A 26,635-nucleotide genomic window follows, 5' to 3' on the forward strand; every position below is an offset into this window, starting at 1 on the left:
TCCTTAAGGAAACTTTCCCCTGAAGGCCAAAGGACTTTGCTGCTGCCTTTGGTGAGCTCTGCAGCCTCTCTGGGAGCTGTGTGGGCACTGTCACATTTGATCTGTCAAGTGTTTGGGACACAAAAGGCAAATATATTATTTTTCATGGTGCATAGAGACCTTTGGCATCCCTTTTACCTCATAATCAGCTGTAGCCTGTGTAAAGTTATAGTAATTCCCTAAATAAAGGTGCCACATATGTTACCATCCCCAGATGAGCTGCAGGACTCAAGGTGTGCGGAATGAGTGCCCCACCAAGCAGAGGATGTTCTGTGTTGGAGCACAAAGATCCAGCTGAAGTGGAACACTCCAGGTTTTGGGGGAAAACAGGTCTGATGTTTAATGCAGCAAATCAAGAAGAAAACAGCCTTGCAAAGAACCAGCAGACTACAGGGACACTTGGGGGTCACTCATCTCCTCAGCTGGGCAGGGTCAGTCACCACATTTCCCACTCCAGCCAGTGGGACAGGAGGAAAAAGTCACAGAGGAATGGGCTGAAATCTCTTCCTTGGTGCTGGTGCACTCTGAGGGCTCAGCATCTGCCCTCCCAGCAGAGCTGCATGAGGGGAAATCACGGCACTGCTGCTCTGAGAGGACAGCCAGAATTAACCTGAGCCTAAACTGAAATGAGTCACCACAGTGTGCCAAGATGTGTCCAACAATCTTTTTTTATTAAACCATTGTAGCAAACACTGTCCAATACATAGAAAGAAAGCACGTAATAAAAATGAACATGGATGTTTTACCCTTTGACTTGCGTCTATTCCCTCCTTAATGACTTACAGTGGAAAACAGCTACTTGAATCTCTAGAGGCTTTTGTGGAAGGGACAGAAATTTGGGAAAATGTGACAACAATGATCTGGGTGAGACAAATGCAGCTGCAGCATCAGCCAAAGACGCTCTTGGCCGGCTCATCCTTCGGTTTCTCAAAGACTGTTTCCGTCCCTGTCCGAGCGCGGCTGAACACGGATGGGGCTGCAGAGCCCATTTGTTCTTGGAAAAGAGAACGAGAAGAGACAGTCAGTGAAGTAGCACCCAAATCTGGGGAGTAAAACTAGTGCTGATGAAATATGTATATACACATTTGATAAATACTTACTTCATCTGTGCAGCAGTTTCACAAACCCTAAAGCACAGCTTTCCCAGCCCCAGCACCTGTAGGCCACTAACACTGACTGGCCCCAAATCCCTGTAGGTGATTTAGAAATTTGGGAACTACTCAGGTCCAGGCTATTATGTTGAAAAGGGGTTAAAATTCATCATTTTTCCCTTCACTGGTGGTGGAAAAGCAACACAGAACCAGAGCACCAGGGGTGTTCAGTGCAAGCAGCCACTCTCTTCTATCTCAACTCCTGCCCTTTACTCTTCCCAATTTCTGCTGAATCTCAAACATATCAAATTCATCAAGTGAGAGGCCAGAAATCCCCTAATCCACAGACCAAGCCTCTGATTCTCAACTTGACATTAATGGTGGTTCCAGGGCTTGGTTTGAACCCTGATCAAAGGCAAAGTCAGGGCTCTCCCTCCCACTTCACCCAGGTAAGAACAGCGACACCAAGCAGAGCCTGGCTGGTTCCTCTGGGTGTCAGATACATGGTGGACCCAAATCCCTGCCCAGAAGGACTGGGTGATGAGCACAGTACACGCTGCTGTTCCCCTTTCACTTGTCTGACTTTGCTGTATCATTCCCATCACAGAGACTTACCACACTGCCTCATCACTTGGTAGGTTTTAGATTTGATTTCCTGGTTTTTGGTAAGGTTTCCTCTGGCTCCTTTGAGGTCTTCTTCCTTCACTGGAGGACGCTTCTTTTTCACAGGGGCTGGCTAAGAAACCAACATGTTGCCCACACATCAGTATTTTGGGTTTGAAGCACAGGGAACAAAGCTGCCTCAACCCAAGGGCTGCACCACAGAGGTGCCAGAACAATATTCCACCTGTTTCAGTTCTGAGCCTACACACTCAGCTGCTCCAGATCTTTGCATAACCAAAATTTCACTGCTTGTCCCAATATCTGTTACCATTTTGCTGTTCTGAGATTGTCTTCTGATTGCACAGCCTTTGAAAGAGCAGTGGATTGTTTGGTTTTAAAACATTTTACTTTATTCTTAGATCTTCTCTGTCCATCCCTGTCTGATCATTCCTCAGATACTGATTAGTAATTCAAGAACCTGTCCAATATTTTGGAAGGAAAAAACACTTCCTTATTAAATTTGGCTTGTGCCTCAGTCTACTCACTACTTCTTTGGGAAACTGGTCAGAGAGATTCTGAAGCTAGACTTAATGAGTTGGAATAAACACTTGACCCATAAGTTATTCATTTTAAATTTAAGGAACAAAAGTCTCTGAGCACTCCACAGACCTGTCTACAAGCATGCACTGGACACATCAGAAACACTGGGCTTGGAACCCAAAGAAGGAGAAGGAAATCTAATACAGAAACAGATGCATCATCAGGTGGTGCACTGCAACAGCCAAGTACTAATCTGTTTAGTTTATCCCACTAGAAGAAAATTGGGATAACATTACTTCCTATCAGCCTATCCCTACCTTTAAATCAGCACTGCACAGTCAGACACAACTCCACTCTGCAGCAGCCACCACCAGAGCATCCCCCTTCAGTTTGCTGGGTCATGGACAAATCTCTGGGGACCCACCAGGAGCCCTTGGGGCAGGATGTAGGGATGTGGGGATATGATCAAAAAGAACAGAAGCCCCACACACTCCAACTTGGACAGCTCTGCACACTGAACAATCAGCAAAAACTTCTCTGACCATGGCTACACACAGAGAACGTCTGAGATTTGGGTTCTGGCAGTGCTGGAGCCCACTCAGGCATTTCCAGGCACTGCCTGTGAGGTTAGAAGAGTTGTGGAGCAAAACAAATCCCTCAAGGGCTACAAATGGCTGGAGCAGTGAGTCCCAGGGAGGTTGCAGAGCCAGGGCATGCATGCCCAGATCTTGGTTGGGTGGGCTGGCTCCACTGGGGCCTTTGGCATGTTTTCTGCTGGCTGTAAATTCCTGGGAGCACTCAGAATAGCTCGCTGTCAATCCCATTTGCATGTGTTGTGAGAAACAAAACATGCGCATGATCTCTGGGGAAAACACCAAGTAGCAAAAGCAAGAGAGGGAAAAGGGTGGTAGCAAACCCTTCAAAATCTACAGCAGCTGATGGTCAGTTTGCAGGGTAATCAAATAACCCACAGCCAGGGTTTCACCTGTCCCTCTGCAATGACAATTAGCGTGTGATGGGAACAGCCCCTCACCCCCATGGCCCGGTCCCCAGGCAACCAAAGCCCCTTTTTTTGTTACCAGATATGGGGAACATGCAAAGATCCTTCACCCATCACTGGCAAGAGAGAGTAACTGCGAGGCTTTTTCCCACAGGGACAGGGAATTCTTGGGGACAATGCAGATAGGCAGCACTTGAGATGCACCAAGATACAGCCAGGCTGAGCAGACCTGTTGAATTTCACCCAATTATTTTAAGATAACCCTCCCATGCTTTGATCCCACGATTTCCCAGCAGGACAGTTGCTGAGGATTAGTCGACCCCCAGCTGAAGAGCAAAGCTGCTGCACAGAGGTTACAGGGAGCCCTGGCCAGCAGCTGCCACTGCCACAGCCCCACCACTGCTAATTGCTACCAGAATTTGTGAGCAGGGTTTGCCAGGAGCCCTTTCCAGCTGGCAGGAGTGCAGCTTGTGCTTTATCTCTTCCTGCCATAAGACAAAAAGTGCTGGTGTATGAGACACACGACTGGTTTTTAGGTCCCTTTTCCTTTGGAATAAAGTCAGCTGAACTGAGTTACTCTGAGTGGCTGAAGAACTGTGCTCCTTTACTCTCCCTGTGTTCCTACTCTCCATCCCACCCATCCTGTAAAACTCTCATGCCGGGAGATCTCTGCCAGGCACCTGCAGCTTGTGTTGCAAATGTGACATGGGAAAACCTCAACATTTCTGAGCTAAGTCTGAGAGCACTTTGAAACCCTGACCATTGGGGAATGCAGTAAAGACAACCATTAGCTACAAAATGAACATAAAAGTGCATAATACAGAATTTCAGCTGCAAACATATCCTAACAGTTAAAATTTTCAATCACACTCTCTTCTCCGGCATGTTAGCACATTAAGTTTTACACACATTCAGCACACTTAAGCATAGCCATCTCCTTTCAAAACTACTGCCAGAATTTCAGATCATTGTCTGAGAAAGCGAGTTGGAAAGGCAGAGATTCCTCCTTCTCTGAAACATCCCAAACCAGAGCAGGGGAAAAGGTTTCTTCCTTCCTACACAAATAAAAATATCTAAGGCAAACCAGTACATTTTAAAACTAAATTAATTAACCACGTAGAGGGCAGATGCTTTGCTTCTTCATCAAATAATCCCTCCTAACAAAGTTGTTAAAACTATTTTGGTGTGACACAAGCCACGGAGCACAAAAGCTGAACTCGCTGGTTAAGGAGAGGAACTTGCTAACAAGAAGGAAAGCATCCAAAGCAGCAGCAGGTGAGCCAGCCCTGCTCCGAGGGCAGCCCCGGCACAGCAACCCCCGTACCTGTGACATAACTGCGGAGCTCCCTCAGCGCAAACCCCTCCGAGGCACTTTCCCGGCTTTGATGCAATCCAGCCCGTGCGCTCTGCAGCGCCCGTTGTTTCCCTGGACTTATATAGAGCATCTAACGTGAAGTCATGAGCTGGATCATCTTCCCGGAGCGGCGGCAGGGCTGGCTCAGGCCGAGGAGCTGCAGCTGGCAGGTTTATTCCTGGCAGTGCCTGCGCTGACGGGAGCGCAACAGCTGCGGCAGCGCCGGGGAAGCCCGGCAGAGCAGGAACGGCTGCCCGGGCAGACCCCGGGGCTCTCCATGGAACTTTAAAAGGCAAAACGGTGTTATGGACATAAAATTGACTCTGAGTCCTCCAAGGGGAGGGAGGAGAAAATAAAAAAGAGAGTGTTTCTTTCCCAACGTAACAAAACAAGCGTTCTCTAAAGATTATGTAAACCTGATGTCCAAAGCATAACACTGTGCCCTGAACTGCTTTTGCACAGCGATCTTTAGCAGAAGAGTATTTTGTGTGCTTCAGAGAGTTAATAAACTAGTTTTATAAACTGTTTATTAACAGTTTTAACTGCTTTTACCCTTACAGTTCTATCACTCATCTTACACAACTGAGGATAAAATCACTTTCTCCTTCCAGCACTATTAGTAAGTGCAATGATTTCACCTGTCCCTCTGCACAGGAACAGCTTACTCAGACACAGATAAACTCAGTGTTCCCCACTGCACATGCTGACAGTAGTAAAACCCTTCCCAGAACTTTAAACAATTTTTCTCTACACAATTTTTTAAATTAAATTAAATTTAAAAAAACCCCACCTCTAAGCATAAATTCTCTTTTTCATTAGTGGGAGAGGGTTGGGTGAGGGATTGTTTCCCTTTTTTTTTTTTTACATTAATCTTTGCATCATGCAACAAAAGCAGCTTCTGTGACTGCACTCAACACCTTCAAGGAACCAAAGCTCCAGCCAGGTGGGTTAATGGGAAAAGGCAGCCATGGCAGACCTCCAAACATCTACTGGAGATTGACTGTTGTAGTGGTAGGAACCTCCCCATGCCTTTCTTTGAGCTCTCCCCCTGTTTTGTTCAAGCTACAGAAAAAAGATTGGGAGGTCAAATAAAACTGGAATTTTTCATGATGAAAACATGACATCAAGTACAGCTCTAGTGCCATGCAGTCAGGATGGTGGGATTTGCCAGCTGTGAATTATCCCCCCAGACCTCCAGGTGCCCATTCTGCCTTTCAGCTGAACTCCTTCCAAGCCTGAGATGTTTTCCTTTACTGGGGGAATTATTTGTGGCTTAAGAAGCAGTTTGGGTGTTATACCCTCAGCCATTGCCTGGGTTGAATTTCTGTTTTAAACTCCTGGCTTAGTAAACCAGAGGAAATGTTTCTGCAAAACAGCAGTGCCTTTAGTGGGCCAACAAAACAAAACTAAAGCATTAACTTTAGAAAAAACAGCAGGTTTTTTTTTCTATTGTACAAAGCAACACTTCTCTACTAAGGTATTTCTCCACAGTCCCACATGCATTTCAACACTATCTGTTATGACAGGAAAATAACATTCTGCATGTTTAAAGCAAATATTTAGAATTCAAGACTCTGAACTATTTTTTCCTTCAGCTTTCAAAATTGCCTCAGTTAATTGGTACTACATATTCCTCACTTGAAAGCAACAGACTTGTGCTTTCAAGGCAATTTATTCTATGCAAACAAAATCATTATACAAACAAAAATAAACCACTTCAACCTTGCCTGCTGTTTGGGGCAGGAGGTGAGGAGCTTACAGAGGTAGGGGCATATCCTGAATTTCTAGGACACCCTCACAGTTCTGTTCTCTTTGATCACACATTGCCTAAACCAACACTCAACAGCAACCACAACCATTTCCTTGCACAGATCATGGGCTATTTCTCCTTACAAAAAAACCCAGCCCAAATCTACAGTTACTTACATTTCATAGTGGAAATGCTGTTCAGTGGTTGAGGTCCTGAGATCTGTTAGATGGGACATGAATGAAGATGATCCAAGATAGGCTCATTTATTCAAGAGTGGCTATAAAAGAAAAGTTGACTGTCCTTAATCTTCCACTGCAACAAGAAGTGTGGAAAACTCCTCTGCTGAGAAATGGCTGCAGATAAAATACGGCAATGACCATAGAGAATTTGGTGAATACTCACACAGCTGCCACTGTGATCTCCAGAGACTTCTCCTCCAGGAAAATGGTAACACCCCTCAGGGGACTGATGGGCTTGGCAGACTGAGGATGATACTCTGAGTCCCTGTAGGGATGCAGTGAGTGTGGGGCTGCTGGGGCGGGGTAAAGGGAAAGCAATGAAAGTAATGGGCAAATGTTATTGAGGAGTTAGAGAGGCAGGACTGGATTGATACTGTGCAGCTCCAGCCCTGGAAAAACCTTCCTCAGGGAAAAGATCCACCAGGAGCCTGCAATGATTCCAAACAAAATCTGCAACTTAAGCATAGTCGTTCTTCCAGCTCAAACTGTACTTGCCATTAAGGTAAATGAATGTACTGAAATGAAAATCAGTGTAAGAGTGAAGAAAATTAGATCTGAAGTTAACCTCAAGCAGCATAATCTGCTTCCCACAAGAGCACACTACAGACACTGAAACATGTGGACTTCAAAACAGAACAAGTATAAAACAAGTGTACAAATCTGTAATAAGTCAAACTTTATTGTAAACCATTATACAATGTAATTACATCAGATACCCTTAAAAGTTTAAGGTAACACCACTGATTAAACAATATGGTCCAAACAGAGGGCAGCAGAATGCAGCTGTTGGTTTTGCTCACATTGGCTATACTCTGAATTTACTTACAAACAAACCCCACAGTCAGTTTGAGACGGATACCCACGCAAGACAAAAACACCTACAAAAGAGTCCCTTTTTTAAAGATACTGCAGTTTTACTTTGTAAAACCATAGTAGTCATTTTCAGTAACTGAACTGGAAACTTCACCTCAAAAGAAGTTTGCACGCCTATGCTGTAGATGTACTCTGACTCGATGTGGCTGAATTTATTCACTTTCACTACTGGTTTCTCCTGTAAGAAGCACAGCAAAGTTGCAAACACGGGTTAGTCAAGCACAGTGGCAGAGATTCCTTGTGATGCTCAGCACTGGGCAGAGCGGGAGAGCCCAGGCCCCCCTCCCCAGGCCCGGCAGGGACCGGAGCACTCACCTGCCAGGGGGGGATCACTTTGCATTGCTCTAATTTGCAACTCAGTTTCTGAGTTTTCCCTGAAGAAAAGCTATAGTACATTTTAGTTAGCAACAGTAACAGACAGCATTCACCTACTTAAAGTAAGACAAGGGGACCTGAACGTATTAAAGCCAGAACTTGAAAACCACGTATTAGACAACACCAGTGTTTGAAGTTTATGCAGATGTCACAGGTCAGATACGAGAAACAGTTAATACATTGAAGTTGACCATTTGTGGTAAATTCAATCTTCACCAATACTTCTGTGTCGTTTCTCTGTTATAATCCCTTTCTCTTACTTTGGCATATACTACATAGCTTATTTTCATTAAACAGGATCACATTTCCTAAGCACAGCCCAAATTAAACCTTTGCTGAGTTGTCCTGAAGTACCTTTACAGGCAGAAATCTGAGTGCCAATTTCAGGATAACGCAAATGTTGAGATGTTGCAATATCATTACTGGATCAACTCTTTATGAAAAGCCTATTTCAGGCTGTCCTGCCAGTACATTTCAATGAGCAGTAAGACATAGTGAAGCACCAGGCACATAGTCCCTCTCACACCTGCAAGCCCATCAGACACGAGCACCTGTTCTACTTGTACCTACCGCAGGAATTCCTATTTTTACCTTACAAAGAGAAAACCAACCAATTATTTTCCATCTGTTTCTCATGATAGCAAAGAATGAATAGGAAAAACCCCTCAGATCTTTTTATTTAGCTACAGTTGCAAATAAAATTATTGTCTTAGTAGAGTGTCAGAGTGTTCTTTCCCCTCTGAAGGTTGCTCCTCCTGTTACTACTGTGGTATTTAAGATACTTCTGTGTCTTTGGCTCATAGTGCTTTACTACATCATCTTGCTAGGCATACCAAAATCTCATATCAAGTGACATTTAAGCACTTAAGACACGAAAAATGAGGCATCCAGAACCTTTGCTACAACCATCTTCAAGAACCTGCTCCATAGCGCTTTACACCGGTCTGTACTTGGTCAGTAAGTTTGAGGTCTGCTCAAAATAAATATTTTCACATGATTAAGGCCATAATTTTATACTGACACTTCACAGACTAAACATGAGACTAGACTAATTTTGATAATTTAAGTAACTGAAGGGAAAAGGAAGATAAAATGTAAGCTTGTCCAGTTAAATCTGTGTGCGCTGCTCAGGCATCTCAGCGGGCGAGGACGGCGAGGGCTGTGCAGGGGACACAGCACATGCTCAGCAGCTTCACTGCCTGAAGTGGAACAAATCCTATGCTAAAAAAAATAAATGCTGACATTTGCGAGAAGAGCCAGTCCTAGCTCTTCAATCCCTTTGGAAAAGTGAGCTGTATGAGACTATTCTGGTGATGAAAATGAATTCCTGGAAGTACTGTGCTTCTGGAAACCCACACCCCTCAGTGGTAAATCCTCAAGAGAAGATGCAAGTCACATAATCAATAAAAAAACCCCAAAACCTAAAACAGAGGCAACACTGATTAGGGACATTTCCCTATCCCTTCCCACCACGATGTCAAAAAGGACTCAGTTAAGCTCCCGAAGTCATTAGTTTGTAGATTTAGTCTAAGAGAAACACTAGTACTGTAACTTATTGCAGTTCTGACATTTCAGTGCACAGTAATGAAGGTCAGTGGCTCAACTAAAACCTCAGGTTTGGTAAAATGTCCCTTGGAGCTGGCTGGACACGCTGAGGTCTGAGAGCATCGTGGGCTGGAGTGGTGACAGAGAGCACAGAGCGCACAGCTCAGTATTTACTAAGGCCCATTGAAGTGGTCTGGATAATAAATCACATTAAGACCTAGTAAATCTATAAAAAATGTAAAAAACCTTAAAAAGTTCTGAGCAGTTTTCCAATGAAACTGTTTGGTTTAAGGCTTGGGACTTTTCTGGTGTCCAGATACTACAACAGATTTGTACTTAAGGTCTGTTGTCACCTCTTTGACACATCGCCTTGTCCTGCACAAGGTTCAATTAAGCTCAGAAAGCTGTCCGAAACAATCACTTAGGAAAGATGCAAAGCAAAAGGATGTCACTGAAAACATGTCTGCTAGGTTTCAGATGAGCATGTGCTGCCAATTATCAGAAAAGAGACACTGAAAATCACAGAAATTCTGTAGTAACAACTGCACTGTACCCCTTGGGTTGTTTGGTTGGGGTTTTTTAACTACTAAAGGATAATGAGACTTTATGGAAATGAAACAGGAGAAATTTTGTTGTTGTTGCCATAAAGCACATTAAATAGCTGACTGTTTCTCCAACAACAAAGAAAAGGGGACAGAATTATTTTTGCAATATTGTAGCACAACAATCAGATCATAGTCCGGTACCACAGGCCCTGCAAAAGGAAAGGTACCAGAAACATTCCATCTCTTTTGGGTCATTTGAGAGGTAAGCACAGGAGACTGGCAGAAACAGAAATAATGAGTCATCCACAGATACTCATTTCACAAATAACCATCACAACAGATTTTTGTCATACACTAAAGTGCACGTTTGTCAAATATGCAAACACCACCTCCTATTGAAAACGTATTTTCAAATTATGTGGTCGAAAGCACACAGAGGACTGCCCTTTCAGTGATATTTGGTGACTTCAGCAGTGACAGAGAGCTGTTCCCTTTGCAATCCCTTTGTCTTAAACCAGGACACAAGGAAAAACAAGATTTTCACTACAAATATTTTGACCTGTTCTGCACAAAAACAGGGAACTGCACCCTTTTCTCTGACAAAGAGAATCTTTAAATACAACTGTATGAAAATATAACTTAAATATAAAATAGTCAAATAGATTTGAGGAGACTTGGAAAAAAATCTTTGTTCCACCTATTAGTTCCATAGGTACCCGGTAGCAAGTAAACATTTGTACTTAAAAAAATAATGTTAAGTTACAGCTTGTAACCATAAACTATTCTGCTCTAGGAATTATGCTGCAAAAGCCAGTTTTAGTAATAAAACACACTCCTTTAACTCAGCCAACTCTGATGCCTTTTTGAGAACTTCTTACACTCTCATCAGTAACCAAAAATGAAAGACTGATCTGTTCTCTCTGATCTTCTCTGACTCAAAACTCCTCAGCGACTCATCCTTAACACCTCTGCAGTTTTTCCCACATGATGAGAAGACATTCTTGCATAATTGGTCAGTGTGTCTGTAGTGCAACTGAACTGGAAGTCTTCCAACTGCTTGCCTTCTGTTGGTAGGCCTTGCTTTTAAGTCAGTTTGTATGAAAAGGGAGATGCAATTGCAACATTAAACCCCACTGACGAAGTTCTTGCCGTGAACCTGCAAACCCACAGGCCAAGGAATGTGTCATACAGGCAGCCCAAAACGATGCTTCTTTTTCTTAATGGGCTTCAAGTTGGTGAGTCTGCGCAGATCCTCCTCGGCGTCCGATTCCTCCATCTCATCATCTGCTGAAATCAGGATCTAAAAACAAATTACAGCTTCTCAGCACGTGCATCAGTCATTCTTTCTTCTCTTAAACTCCTTTTTTTTAAGCTTGCAAAGTATCTCATTATTGGGTGAGGGAAGAGCTTACAGAACACAATTAGGATTTACTGACAGCACCATCACACATCCTACCTGGGACCTCCATAAATTTCAAAGAAGGATGCATGAATATCAATCTCCCTACAGCCACGGAACCCAAACTAAAGAAATGATTCCTGCACCTCCAGAACAGCAGGGGCAGCTGGAGAGAGAATATCTAAGCTCTCTCTCCATGCTGGCAACATGCCAGTCATTTTATGAAAGAAAACCCCATACAAATAGCACTGTTCATCACACAAAAAAGTTACATTAACTTATTAAAGCTAAAATAACTTACCTTCACAGAAACCACTGATCCTTCAGCTGAAGTAAAAACTGCTCACTTAGTGTAATTTAGATTTAAATTATGCTAAGGCAAGTATGTAAATAGCTCTCCAAAATCGGGTCAGTTGCCTCCACTAACTCCCTCTCACTTTAAGCTATTAACTTCTCTTTGAATAGGAATTGTCTGTTAGTTTTGTATTCCCTGTGGGGTTTTTTCAGAAGCACTGACAGCACAGCTCACCTGTGCTATTCACATATGTTATTGTGTCTTCCTGCCCATCTGGAAGGAAATGAACTGCCATGAGTGGTGCAACAACCACATTTTCCTTAACTGGTTCTCAACAGCAAAACCCAGGAACTACTGCTAGAGGCGCATGCACAGAAACCTCACAGGGTTACAAGGAAATCAGTGGCAGGAGGGATGAACTGGGTTGGTATTGCACTAATTGCAATAGTTAACTACATACTTCTGATTCTGACTCTTCATGTGATGCTGCTCTCCTGTACCGGACTTTACTTCCATTTCTTGAATCTTGTCCTCCTTCCTTCTCTTCAAGTTTAGCTTTTGTCTTCCCTTTCTTCATAAGAAAATTATCTACTACCCAGAACATCAATGCCTGTTAAAGAGAAGGGGAAAGGGACAATTCAGCTTTCTTAGAGTAGAGTAAGTCCATTTGGTCAGTGTTTGTACCTGACAATAATTCTGAATTAGCCAAACAATCTTGTATAGGCACAGAGTGACATGGCCTATCACACTTGGCAGGAATGCTCTAGAACCCACCTAACTTTATTCCTTTGTGGAAGAGAAGAAAACAAGAAAAGTAGTGACTATTCATAGTGATCTTATACTAAGTCTTCACACAGCAAAACTTTAGCAGCAGTTACTGAATGCAAGGACAGCCACTATCTCTGGCTCTAATCCCTAAATCCTGGATTGCTGAAAGAGTACACTTTGGGAAGGATGACTGCACACTTGCCCTTTTCCTCTGCCCCACCACAGGACTTCCACTCCCAGCTATGGTCAGACACAGGATACTTCACAGGACGTCTGTCCTTACACCAACTGCTTCCTGAAGCAATGGCTGTAACTTTACAATCTCTGTGTCAGTATTTCAGTATTGCACTCAATCTACTGAAGTCATCAGGCCAAAGAGGTCTGTGAGGCATTTCTGCCCCTCTCCTGAGCCTGGTCCTTCAGCTCAATGTGGATTTCAGCTTTGTAAAATCTACATATCCAGCCATTTTATTCATTCTTTAACACCTCTTCTATTTATAACTCAAGCACCAAGATAACACTGTGTTTTAAGGACTAACATAAATGGATGAAGACATGGCAGAAAGATATCCCAGCAAACATTTCACATGTACTAACATTAACAAAGAAGGGAACTATCAGCATGACGATGGCCAGCTCCAGCTGGGGGTTCTCTATGGGGTTCAATAAAGCCACCTGTGGAAAGAAGAGGACAAGTTCAGCTCATGGCAGCACGTGCACACAGCTGGGCCAGAGTGCAGTGCTCATGCACAGCTAATGCGACAGAAATAACACAGATGAACCAAAAAAGGACAGCTTTGAGGAAAGCAGAGTACTTAGGACAGCCTATAAATCACCACAGATAAGTAAGTGGGGCTGACAAGAAACTTCTCTCTGTCATTTCTGCTTACAGAAGTCTGAGGAGCTGTGTTAGAATCATCTTGAAGATTTTGGAGCTGTGTGCTCCCAAGGAACATGTTTTGGGCTCCATCTTTAGTAAATTTAAACACAGCAGAGTTTTGCAAAATACACAGTAAGAAGACAGTACCCAAAAAAGTCCAGAGCATACAATAGGGCTAAAATGGTTTTCATGGGCTGTGAAAACATCACTTTGAATATCTGGTTGCACAGAGTCTATCAAAATAAATATTTATCCAGTCATCAGCAATGGCTTCACTAATCCACTTCAAATTCCTAAAAGCCTACAGTTAAATCTATCAACAAGGTCAGGCAAAGAAAATTCTTTAAAATACTGCAAGAATATACAATAGCTGTAAGTAAGAGTTAAAGAATAAAGAAAGGAGAGCACTTTAGACAAGGAGATATAACAAAATGTTAGAGATTACAGTATATAAAAAACCTTCAAAATATGATAGGATGCTCCTGGCAGTGGATGCCAGGAAGCCTCATTAGCAGATTCCCACTTAAACTAAAAGAACACCCCACCACCACAGATTTAACCAGCAATGACTGCAGACAGTTATGATGCCTGAGCCAAACCAACATGAAATTTTCACCTGAAACCCATTTGTCTATAAAATGCTGTAAAAATACAAACCTCTTTCCACTGAGGTATCAGCAGCACTATGATGATGATGGTTTTCTCAAATGTCATTATCATTATGTACAGAGCACACTGGCCCACCCAAGCACTGCACTGCAGGGGGTCACCTGCAAGAAAGAAGGAAGGTTCAATATATGCATAGATTTGACTTTACTTCACAGTAAACATCTTAGAAAAGCAGTACTAGAAGAGGCAGCAGGGTAGCTAAAAGTGCCTTCTCAAATTCCCTTAGTGCTGCTCCTTCCCCTCCCTCAGCCTCACGCCAACTTTCAAAAAGTATCAGTTGGAAACTGAATCTCACAGGACTTCACCCAATTCAGCAGTACCTGTAGTATGATCACTGTTTCTTCTCATCTGATGACAGCAAGACTGATACAGCTGCACTACATTTGTTTCTCATCACATTGTTAATTTTGTTCCTCTATCATGGAGTATTAAGTGTCTTAAAACAGAAAACTTCAGGAAAAACAGCTGAGGGAAAACACATTTCCCTTCAGTCTAAGTAGAACTACGATTTTGCCACTCCTTAGGCTACCTTGAACAAATATTTTCTCTCTACAAAGTTAGTTACCATAGTTAACCAACTATAACTGAAGCAACACATGCAAGAGCTGCTATGAAAAACTTAATAGAACAATAAATTAAGGTCACATTTTAATTTCAGTGCAAAAGGGTTTGAAATTATGCTGCACCCCACTGTGGCAGAGGCAGAACCCGAGTGCCTGGAGGGATCTGCCAGGACAGAATGAAGACCACAAGTATTTGGCCAGGGAAACTTATGCAGATTTTTAGTCTCTTATGAAAGAAGGCAGAAAAAAGTAAATAAAAAAGAAAAAAAAAGGGGAAAAAAGAGGACTGTTAAGCCTAACAAGCTTTGCAGGTGAGCTTAAAGCAGCACTTCACTGGAAAGCAAAAGGAAGGGGTGTGACAGGACTTTAGTCTTTGCTGTAGCCTCTGCAACATCTTTAAAGACAGCTCAAAACTTTTAGCCTGGGGATGAATAATGGGCAATGGAAAATCAGATGCCTTTTTGTGTTTGTAATGCATAATGGACAGTTGCTACTTCCTTTTCTGGAACATTTCTGAAAGGCCTTCAGTATTAATACTTGGTAATAGTCTGAGACTTACTGTTTGCAGCTGAAATGTCACACAGAAAAACTGGTAAATCAGACTGGAGTTCAAAACAAAGAAAACTTCCTAACCATGTTTTATGGTATTAACTAATCAATGACACTCAACAGTCCAAGAGGAAAATTATTAAAAACCTCAAGTTTTCCAACTATATACTGTAATTTATTGCTTCTCTTGTAGGAAAAAAAAATTGAAAGTAATTAATCAGTAATTCAAAGTTGAGCAACTGTGATTCTTCTGAAGATTCATGGCCTGAATTAGACTTGAGAATTAAATTTTAGCCATTAGTTCCTATGCTCCACATTTTTATTAGCATTCTCTAGTTTTCTTCACTAACTAGCAAATATTAAAAAATAATCTAGCTTTAGCTACAGCCTGACTATTGAAACTACCAGTTTATTCTAAGCTCTTTTCCAATCTGTATTTAATTCCTAAAAGCAAAGACAGCTATAGCACTTTTGCTTCTATTCCAACACTCAGGAGATTTTGTATGTCCAAAGATTGTGAAACTCTCTAATAAGTGTTGTGCACTATCACCAAGGAATGTTTTGTTCCGCGAGGTTTTGGTGGGGAGAGGTGCTGATTTCTTGGGTTTTTTTTTGGTACATGACTGAAATAAGGAGTTGTGTATATTAAATCCTACCTGAGGATTTTTGTGTGCCCTACTGCATCTCCTGAATTATCTCTCAGCTCTGTTACAAGTGAGGAGAACAGGGGTGCTGTCGGCTTTGACTTTGCCAAGTCTTTTGGCATTCTCTCAATTGCATCCTTGCAGAAAAGCTGGGAAGATACATCCTGGATGGGTGGAGATACAATTCTGATATAAAGGAAAAAAGCTTTCACAGTGAGAGTGGTCAAGCACTTCAGTAGACAGTTCAAAGGGGTTCCTAAATCTCAAACCATGGATGAATTAAGGACTGGACTGGACCATGCCCTGAACAACACCCTTCAGCTGGGAAGTTACCCCTGCTTTGAGCAAGAGGTTGGATTATACGAGCTCTGGAGATCCTTCCCAACCAAAGTTTCTCTGTGGTTTTATAAGCCGTGCAATTCAAGTTAATAACATCACCACATCCAGAAGGTGCTGCCAAGAATATTTGGGATGTCTGTACATTCATATATTCAGTACAGAGTCTCAAAGTAGAACTTTAAAGTTACTGTTGAAGTCATAAAGCTCTAATTCCATTTCTAAAGTTTCTCGCAGTCTCTCTTGAATTCTGATTTCATAGTTGTCATGTACAAGTTGCATTTATAGAATAATCCAGCAAATTAGTGGAAATCTTGTTACTGTAAGAAAGGCAAATAAAGAAGGAAACTGAAACATTCTGAATCCTCTGCAGTGACAACTGTTGCAGCATTTCTGGAAAATGCTGGGCAATGCAAAACTAGTGTGTACCACTGTCTGCTGCTGCCATCAGCTGCTTTGCAGGAGCAGGTTTTCAGACAGCTCTTGAACAAAATACCTGTTTTTCCTCTATCCCATATCTCCTCTCTGTTCTTCAAATTCTGAAAGATTCTCTTAAGAAAACTCCAGCTCACAGCATTACTCCAAATTAAATTTTCAATGGTTCGAAAGTCAGTGCCATCTACCCCATATGGCTGCAAGTGGCAAACAAAGAGCTGGAGGGAAGAGAGGCAGCAGAGAGAGTTTCTCAGCTTTGCCATATGAGCAGCAAAGACAAGCAGAGACCACAGCACGATTCAGTTGCCAACAGAGTTTAAGTCACCAAGAGGGATTTATCACCTGTTTTCTACTTGCAGCAGCTAAAGTAGCCCAAGACAAGAAGGGAAGGAGAACACAGGGAACATTCTTTTCAGTACAGCTCATGACTGTTTTTCTCTTCTTTAAACACTCAAATATATTACCTGATTCTACACTTCTATTAAAATCCAGCTGCTGAGGTCATGAATCTCAAAATATAAAGCTGGAAATATGAAAACAAATCTAACAAAATTAAAAATTCTGACATTAAAAAGGCCCTCGAGGGAGTGTCATGCTACTCTGTCCATAAATCAGTATGTGGTGCTGTTTTGCTGTACAAACAGCAACCATTTATAAATGGTGATATTTTGGTATCCATCCCTTCCTTGAGGCATTTATGCTTAAAAACTGTCCTCCATATAAAGAAGAGGCTTTTAAAACCAGCAGGACACTGCTATTTTTGTGACAGCTTCAAGTAATGAATCACCAGGGATCAAGTAATAGAGCTAAGAAGGGAAATGAGCTCACAGTGAGAACTAACTTGAGACAAATGATTATTTAGGCTCTAGAAACACAAACAACATCACTCAGTCACACCAAGAGACTTGTCTGGGGACAGGGGGAAGGCTCTTGTTTGTTTTCCCACACTTACAAACAAACTCAAATCACACTGATCTCCAAGCTGGGAACTTGAGTTTGCTACTCCAGATACAGTGCCCCAGATGTGACACCTTTTAGTGAGCAGAGCCCTGGCCACCCATGGGGGTGGAGAACAGAAATCTGGAGCAGAGCAGGCTCAGGGTGACCTTTGCAGCATTTCAGTACCTGAAGGGGCTCTCCAAGAGAGCTAGAAAGGGACTTTGGACAAGGGCCTGGAGTGACAGGACAAGGGGGAATTCACACTGCCAGAGGGCAGGGTTTGGTGGGATACTAGGAAGAAATCCTTCCCTGTGAGGGTGGGCAGGCCCTGGCACAGGCTGGGCAGAGAAGCTGTGGCTGCCCCAGCCCTGGAAGTGTCCAAGGCCAGGTTGGATGGGTTTGGAGCAGCCTGGGATAGTGGAAGGCGTCCCTGCCCATGGCAGGAGGCTGGAATGAGACAAACTTAAAGGTCCTTTCCAACCCAAACCATTATGGGATTCTATAGTAAACATCCATATTTAACTTCAAGGCACTAAGTCTAAACACACTTGTGACCCCACAGGACTCCATTTGAGTCCCCTCTTCTGCCCTACTTAATTTAATTTATTTTACTTAATCTCATGAAGAAAGAAAAAAGTATTTTCTTCAGGTCGAAGTGAAAAATTGTAAACAAGATGATGAGATGAAGATTTTTACTTCAGAAACAAAAGGAACACTTAACAGAAGGTGGCAGCAAACAATCCACTGTAACTCCTGATCCTTGTGGGTCCCTTCCAACTCAGAACATTCTGTGATTCTGTGACAACTGAAATCTGTAACTTGCCCTTTTCAGATGGGAGTTCTTACAGAGGGTCTACCCTCACTGTACAGCCACTACTAATAACTTTCCATCTGCTGTCTGGTCTCTTTATACCAGAAGTCTCTCCCATACCATTGATGGAAATATGCTTTATATAGTCCTTCAGATAGCTTGACTGAAAAATCAACACACAAATATGAGGACAGCACACTAATGAAGAGGCAGAAAAAAAAGGTAGTGACTAATAAAATAATCTGAATATTAGAAATAACAACGTAAAGAGGATTCATATAATTTCATATGGATACACACAGGAGAAATACTCAATAAACAGGCTTAAGCATTTCAGATCTCCTAATTCAAAGTGATAATAATGGATCAGCCACAGACCATCTCTGCAGCAGAACACAAGGTCATTGTTGATTTTAAGAGCTTAGTTACTCCAGTCAGAGATGTCTTATAACTAAAATAAAACCAGGTAGTTTTTGAGGTCAGTAAGAGACAGAGGCAAATTTCACAACAGTGAATATACTCCCCACACCTCCCCATCCACACAGACTGCTCTTTATCAAAAGGACATTAAAATGGGAGAGGACAACAGAGTACACGAGAAAAATTAGAATGTCAATAGGAAGCAATAAAATCGAGTATCTGACATGGCTACAAGTACTGACCTGTCACTGTAAGAGACACACCAAGTCTTTAGCTGTGAATGGAGACTCAGCTTTACACGTCCCCAAAGCTGCTCAAACATCTTTAAAAGGCTTCAGGCCAAATCAAATTAGGAAAATGAGCTTGGGGCAGCAGGGCTCAGCTCTTCCTTTGCCCTTTCCCTTCCCTGGGTGTTGGTGCTACCCAACCCCTTAGAGAGTCACGTCTGGGGACTGATCCAGAGGAACTATTCACTTTTTCACACCTAGTGAGTTTTCTGATGGTTTAGCTGTCTCAGTCAATTCCCTGAGGAATCAAATATGCACCAGTCCAAGGAAAAGAGTGGAAATACTGGACAGTGGCATGTGGGAATAAAGCAGATAAACAGGGTTGTGGCTGACTTAAACAGCTCAGATGGCCATAATGGGTACCCTGAAAGCTACACATTAAATCTGCATAAATGAAACAGAAAATGCCCTAATGGTATATTATTTCTCCTAAGATAGATGCTTGTCATAATTCCTATTTTAAGTCTCTGACATTAAAGCAAATAGAAATTGATGCCCTTTGATTTAATTGTAAACTTCTTAAGCTTTTCAAGTGCTCCAATTTGAAAAGGCCTTTATTTAATTATTCTTATTTCTTTCAGCCACTTAGGATCATTAAAACCAAAGAAAACCCCAAAACAAAAAAACCTATCAATAATAATTAGGAAACTGCTATGAAAACTTCTACTGTGATAGGCAAAAACTTTTAACTTTTTAAAACTTTCTTTTTCCCCAGGCCATTGTGGTTTCTGTGCTTCTCTCTGATGAAGTCATAACTCACTTATGAGGCAATGTCTCCTCCCATTTCTATCTCAAAGGACTTCAAATGTGATTTTTAGCACCCATAGAGAATTTCCATTCCCAGACAAAGCAACCTGAAAATAATAGGCTGAGCAGAGTTAAGTGGTGATGTTGAGGATGTGCGATGCTCAACTGCAGCTGCAAATCCACAGCTCCTGCAGGTCAGTGAATAACACACATCTAAGTGATTTCTCTGGTCTGTCCCCCAGCCTGTACCAAAGACATACACATTTTTCACCATTGAACAGCCCTATGTGCACAGGTTTGAGAGACCATGACTAGAGGACCAGCACAGACCACTCCCTGAAGGTGTGTGGCTGTTTGCTTCAGAAGGGGCTGGTAGAACTCCTAGTCTGTATCTTCAGACAATGGCATGTGGTTCAGTGAAAGCTTCAGTAAGAAATGACCTTCCAGGTATCCCTTACTGAGAAGTCTATCAGAATAAATTTATCATGCTGGTAATTTTTCCATGAGATCCATCAATATCATTTGTTGAATCACTCCTAAAAAATATTCAAGCAGTTGTCCAAACTCACTAAAGGTTTAGAGACGTGTTGAGCTTCCCAAGACAGAAGGTGCATGCTGAGATATAGAACTTGAAAGAACCTTTAATACAAGTGAAATACTAAATGATTATAAAATGATTTCAAGATGAGCTCCCCACTTGCTGGAGCCCTGTGAGGTTCTACCCTGGCAATCCCGAGCCCCAGGGCAGAACCACTCACCGTACTCCCCAAAGCGAAGGGACTCCCACTGCTGCCACTCCACCAGGCTGCTGACGGCACGGACCCCGATGTAGATCAGCAGCATCCCCAGGGTGGCATCCAGCAGGAAGTTGATAAGGTACCTGAGAGGGAAAACGTAAAAGAGAACAAGGAGAAGGGTCCATTTTCTACAGGTTCAGATTATTTTAACACCATGATTGATAAAAGAGCTGTTGTACATATGTTGAAAAGCAGAGTATTGTCAACAATCATTTACCCACTTCTGTAGTTACACAGAATGAAATTTAAATAGCTTTAGCAGTCTCAATATTTTGTTTTTGTTCCTAAAGTTAAGTTCCAACTTCTATTTTCATGAACTCTGCTGTGTGCATGTGCACACTCTACACAAATTGCAATATTAAATTATTCCTTTAAATTAAAACCAGATTTCCTTCCTACATTGCTCTGTTCATGTGATGTGGAAACTGCACTTGAATAAAGCCAGAGGAATAAAAGGAAAAGGAATAAGTTATCTTAAAGACATCTCAATGAACTTGAAGGTAAAAAGTCCAACCCAAAAGTTTTGTGCCAAAGGGGAAAGACAACACAACTAGATGGTTTTTCCTGCTCCAGGGAGTTTTCTCCCAGCCCCAACAAGAGGCAAGGAGCAGTGAATACCATATTCAGAGAGTACAGTCATTACTGAGGCCAAATTTCAACTTTTTTAGTGTTAAGAAGTTATTTACTCTCTTGCACTTCAGTTCTTGCCAATGAACATTTGAAATATCAGGAACAAGCCTTTCCAGAAAAAAAGTCCAAACCTAAACCAAACCATCCCCCAGTGGACACTCAACTGCTGCAATACTAATTTTATTGTTTCAAGAGCAGCTTCTGGGATCTTACCTATGCTTCAAAAACCAGAGATTTCAAATTAATTCTTAGGTGTGTTCAACAATGCAGCTGAAATTCAGAGCATTTTCTAAGTCAGTTTGGTTTATTTACTACCCCCAATTTCACCTGAACAAAACAGCAGCTGAGAAAGAGCCAGCTGTGAGCACACAGTAAATCCCTGTCACTGAGATTCTTATTGGGTTCTTACTTAAGGTAAACCCTGGAGTCTATGGGAACTTATCTGCAGGGTAAAAATAGCAATCAGGGACCTGTGGGCTTGTGCTGCTGCAGAGACAAATGCACATGGGCAAAACAGTATCAAAAGTGGAAACCAAACCCAGAATATGTGCATTCAAAACAGTAAAAAGAGCTGCTCTGACCTTCAAAATCCTGTTCAAGAAGCAGCTCGAAATTAAAAATGAAGTGGACATGTCTTGCTTCAGCCAAGACTTACTCACAGCATTTCTAAAGATAGTTATTCCAGAGATTGTCTGCCAAATACGAGTTTTAACTAACTTCACATCAGACAAACATTAAAATCAAGGAGGAAAACTCAGCACTGCCAAGGCTGCACAGGCCACGCTGAGGCCACAAGAGGCTGCTGTAAGCCCGCAGAAGGGAGACAGTGCCAGGAGCAGGGAGGCAGCGCCAGGAGCAGGGAGGCAGCGCCAGGGGCAGGGAGGCAGCGCCAGGGGCAGGGAGGCAGCGCCAGGGGCAGGGAGGCAGCGCCAGGGGCAGGGAGGCAGCGCCAGGGGCAGGGAGGCACCTCTCCACATCCATCACAGCTCAGGCACAGCCCAAGGATGCCCTCTGTTCCCGAGCAACCAGGCTCTGGGATGTGTGTCCTCAACCAGCTCCCAGGGAAGTGTCCCTGGCTGGGAGTTGACTCCAACTTCCCACTCACAGTCGAGCACCCTGCGCTGCTTTTACTATCCGACATTCAAACAACAACCCACCCATCAAGGTGTTTGAACAGTCCTGTATCAAAACTAGCGTGGCCAGCAGGCCCAGGGCAGTGACCCTTTCCCTGTACTCTGCCTTGGGGAGGCCACACCTTGAGTGTTGTGTTCAGTTCTGGGCCTCTCAGTTCAGGAAAGATCTTGAGGGGCTGGAGAGGGGCCAGAGAAGAGCAACAAGGCTGGAGAAGGGACTGGAGCACAAGTGCTGTGGGGAGAGGCTGAGGGAGCTGGGGGTGTTCAGCCTGGAGAAGAGGAGGCTCAGAGGTGACCTCAGCACTGTCTAGAACTCCCTGAAGGGAAGTTCTGGCCAGGTGGGGGTTGGTCTCTTCTCCCAGGCACTCAGCAATAGGACAAGGGGGCACGGGCTCAAGCTCTGCCAGGGGAAACTGAAGCTGGAGAGCAGAAAAAAAATCTTTCCAGAGAGAGTGCTCAGGCATTGGAATGGGCTGCCCAGAGAGGGGGTGGATTCCCCATCCCTGGAGGTTTTGAAACTGAGATTGGCCGTGGCACTGAGTGCCATGATCTGGTAAAGGGACTGGAGTTGAACCAAGGGTTGGACTTGATGATCTCGGAGGTCTTTTCCAACCCAATCCATTCTGTGATTTTTGACAGCTTTGATATGATCACACACAGCACTACATCCCCCAACTAACAAATGGCAACTTCCAACTGCAGTTCTCTCCCAGCTCTGAATCTCAGCATTTTCCAAAACTATGTTTTCTGGTTTTGTACTGAAAATAACCCACAAACTACAAAACAGAAAGAACAGAAAACTATCCAAGTTTGAATTTGCTGAGTAACATGATTATTCTTTAAAGTCACAGACAGAAATGTTGCTTTTACTCATTAGTTTTGACCCACTTTCAAATTTAAGTTATAATTTTCCTAAGGTAGGACAAGTGGCTGTGGTTAATACTATGTGGTATTTTTTCTGCTAACAAGAAGCTACACTCTTGTCCCAGAAATGATACAGCTGCACATTGTCATTTCTGTTATCCTGAGAACAGTGAACATCCTCACTCTCCTACTTCTGTGTCAGGTTACATTTACATTAAAAGTGGCATTTGAAAATAAAATTATGTAGATTGCAGAAGAGAATGTACTTGTCAGTAAACCCATTATTTGAAAATAGTGCACAGCACAAAGGTATTTTTAAAATACTGTAATAAACCCTTGTGCTTTACCTTTAAACACTGACAATTTTTAGCATGCTTTGGTTAGCTTACTTGTATATAAAGTTATAAAAATGGAATGAAAGCAATTTTCACCTGCCAGTTGTTAAATCTGTCAGGAAAATCTTAAATCTGTAAGTAAGGAAAAATCCTACAATGATGCCTGGTATTATTGAAACTGTCATAATTATAACTCAAATGTTACAGTTAATGTGTTAAGATAAATGAAATTTCCCTACCAAAATGCTTTGTGGTGGGAAGAGGAAAGCAGAGTTTTCCTGGCACATTTATAGGATGTAGGAACACAAAAGAACCCAAGGGGGAATAAAGGGAATAGAACAGGCTTGTGCAGCAACACAGGCTATTCCTTGAGCTGTGTCTCCTTTGTTTAGCAAAGGATAACAAGTGAGCAGATGCCATTGAAGGAACTGGATTAGTTCTAAAAGGCAAATTACTGGCTTTTTAAAGTAATTTCACAGCTTCCATTCCCAGGACTGTGTAACTACTTTGAGTATGAGCCTTATCAAGAACAAACTCAAACAATTACCATTTGCTTCAGGAGCTCCTGTAAAGAGCCTGATGGGGTCTTAGTCATAAAATCTTCAGGTTTCAAACACCACAGTGAAATGTTTATCTGTTTAGTCACAGCACTCCAAGCGTGACATTGCAAAATTAATTTCTGCTCTAACTGCCTGGCTGCTGAGCAAGATTTCCCACCTTGAACAAACCCAAATTCACACTGCAGCAGCTAATGCGGGTTTTAGGAGGAAATACAAGCATGAATGGTTTCTGCTAAATAACCCTGAAAGCAACCTGAGCTTCCGTTCAGTCCTTGCATTAATACAGTGAATTCTTTATGAACTGGATGTTCATTTCCTTTGGTCCCAGCACCGCCCTCAGTAAACAGACTTTTATTACAATGTACATCCCAAGTCTTCATTCAATCACCAGAAAGGGAGAATAGTAAGACATTACCCTTGGTCTAAAACACCTCCATACAGCCCAGAATCCTGCCAACCATGGATTTAAGGAGCAGAAGTCTGATCCTTGATTTAACTAAGCTTAAACCACAGGTTTTTGAAAGTGATTCATTTTTACCATGAAAACTGGTTTCTCAGCTCTGTCTTGCCTTACCATCCACACACACCACCAAACTTCCATAAAGACCAATTACTCTAAAATGAAACACTCACAGTGAACAGGGATCTTCTTCTGTAAGGTCTGATAAATAGACATTTGCAAAGTGGATGAACAACATCCCTATGGCTTGCTTGGAAGTATCTAAAAACCTGCAGAGAGTAAAAAAGGCTTTTAAGACACAGACAACTGTTTCCAACACAGGCAGACATGGCAAATTATTGTTCATTCAAACTCCATCTCCACTATTCTTTTTTTTTTCTTCAAATGAGGACACCAGGATGGTAAAGGTGTCATGGTATTTACCTTATTTAACAACATTCCATTTCAAATTCTGCCCCTATTTTTTTCTGAATATTGATAACAATAACCCAAATCATATTAACTTGAACCCTCCCCCTGTAAACTTAAACTCTACGGATATCCTCTTGGTATCATATGCATTATCCAAGAGCTAATCCCCATTAAATCTGGCTAAGTCTTTAATAACCCCCTGGAAACAATCAGTATCTTGGCCTTGCTGGGTATTTGGGGCCTTTCCTGTTTATACATTTTTAGCAAGTTTATGGCAGAGACAAAAATAAAATCCCCATCACAGACTTGCTGGTGAGCAATTTAACAGTTGGCTAATGAGTCCTTTATCTATAGTACTTTATTTAAATGCCAACAAAGGTTTCATCTGAAAGCATGAAGTGGGTTCACTGAGTTTGATCTGCAGTACAGCAGCTTAGAACACCCTGGGAAAGAATTCCGACCTTGGCAGTGTTATCTCCAAAGCAGGTGACAAAGTCAAAGAGAAAACAGTTTGCTACTTAAAGAAAAAATATAAACACCCCATTTAGATACTGATTCAGAACTGGCTCAGGTCCTTATCATTCTTTTATCATCATCCTTTTCACAGAACTAAACTTCCAGTGGATATTTTATTACATATTATATAGGAACCATAACAAAAGTATTCTGCATGAAAAAGTGTGTTCTTTATACAGAGCAACACCCATTTTGCCTGTTATTTGCAACACCCCAACAGATCCAAATGACATTTTGTGCCTGAATTCCTTTACTCTCCCTGATAACTGTCTCAAACCCCCTTCTCTTCATTCACAGCACAGCACAGACAGCAGAGCCTGGAGAGGAGGCAGGAAGCCAGTGAGTTACTTATCTAATCAGTGTGCCAAGCTAAAAATAACAATACTTGAGCTCCAGAACAAGATTCTTTGCTTAAAAATTAAGGGCTTGCACTTGTCAGGATTTCAGGCTGAGGTAGACTGTAGTGCACAAAGATTTTGTATTTATTTTTTCAATAAAATAACGGTCAGGATTAGTTTTGAAAAGCAACACTGCATGAGATGAATTTAAACCACTGAAGTCCCCAACATGTAGAAAGACAGCCTAACATTTACACCAGTCTAAAAACTGGGACAGTTTTTGTTGCTTCAATCCAGGAACTTTTGAAATGTAATAAACACAAATACACATTTTATACCTTGTATTATTTTATGGATGGTGTATTTATATCTTTTAGCACACTGGTTTCTATTTTATACACTAAGATGGCCACACAACATGGAATTTTGTTTAGGCCCAGCTGAGAGTTCTTGCAAGCTTATTTAAGTTTGTGGATGTTCAGATGAATCTGGGGGCAGCTCTGAGTTTCCATGTTCAGAAGGAATCACAACTCAAAGCTTTATGTTCAAATGAACATCTCTGTGGAGATTCCTGGAATGTTCAGCAGGAAAGAACCAGCCAGGAAACACACAGAAGGTGACTTTGCATTGCCTCATGTATTTTGGCAACTTTTTTGGTTCCTTACTGTCAGTTACCAATTTCTTGTCATCACTTTTCTTTCTTTTAATCATCACATGCAAACAATCATCCCTTCAATTTCTGGAACATTCAAGAAACAAACAAACAAACAAAAAAATTAAGAATAAAGCACACAAAAACTCACCATATCCTCCAGGGACGTCTTTCATGCTTTGGTTCTCTGAAGCGCTTTACTAAGAGGAAAAAAAATAAAAATAAATTGAACAGAATAAGAAA

At 42.1% G+C, this 26,635-nt stretch overlaps 1 protein-coding gene across 1 annotated transcript in view; it reads right to left on the reverse strand.

Annotated features, from left to right (window-relative positions):
• Window positions 1-691: 691 nt before the first annotated feature.
• Window positions 692-26,635, reverse strand: part of LOC139669793 (store-operated calcium entry regulator STIMATE-like) — a 45,438-nt gene continuing 19,494 nt past the window's right edge. The window contains 9 exon segments of the mRNA XM_071550552.1: window positions 692-1,033; window positions 1,746-1,866; window positions 11,111-11,254; window positions 12,109-12,258; window positions 13,014-13,091; window positions 13,954-14,066; window positions 20,455-20,576; window positions 24,649-24,744; window positions 26,544-26,592. Of these exon segments, the coding sequence (XP_071406653.1) occupies window positions 927-1,033; window positions 1,746-1,866; window positions 11,111-11,254; window positions 12,109-12,258; window positions 13,014-13,091; window positions 13,954-14,066; window positions 20,455-20,576; window positions 24,649-24,744; window positions 26,544-26,592 (980 nt within the window). The 3' untranslated portion in view covers window positions 692-926.

The sequence above is a fragment of the Pithys albifrons genome, chromosome 3 (genome assembly GCF_047495875.1).
Source record: "Pithys albifrons albifrons isolate INPA30051 chromosome 3, PitAlb_v1, whole genome shotgun sequence".
In the NCBI taxonomy this organism is placed as follows: domain Eukaryota; kingdom Metazoa; phylum Chordata; class Aves; order Passeriformes; family Thamnophilidae; genus Pithys; species Pithys albifrons.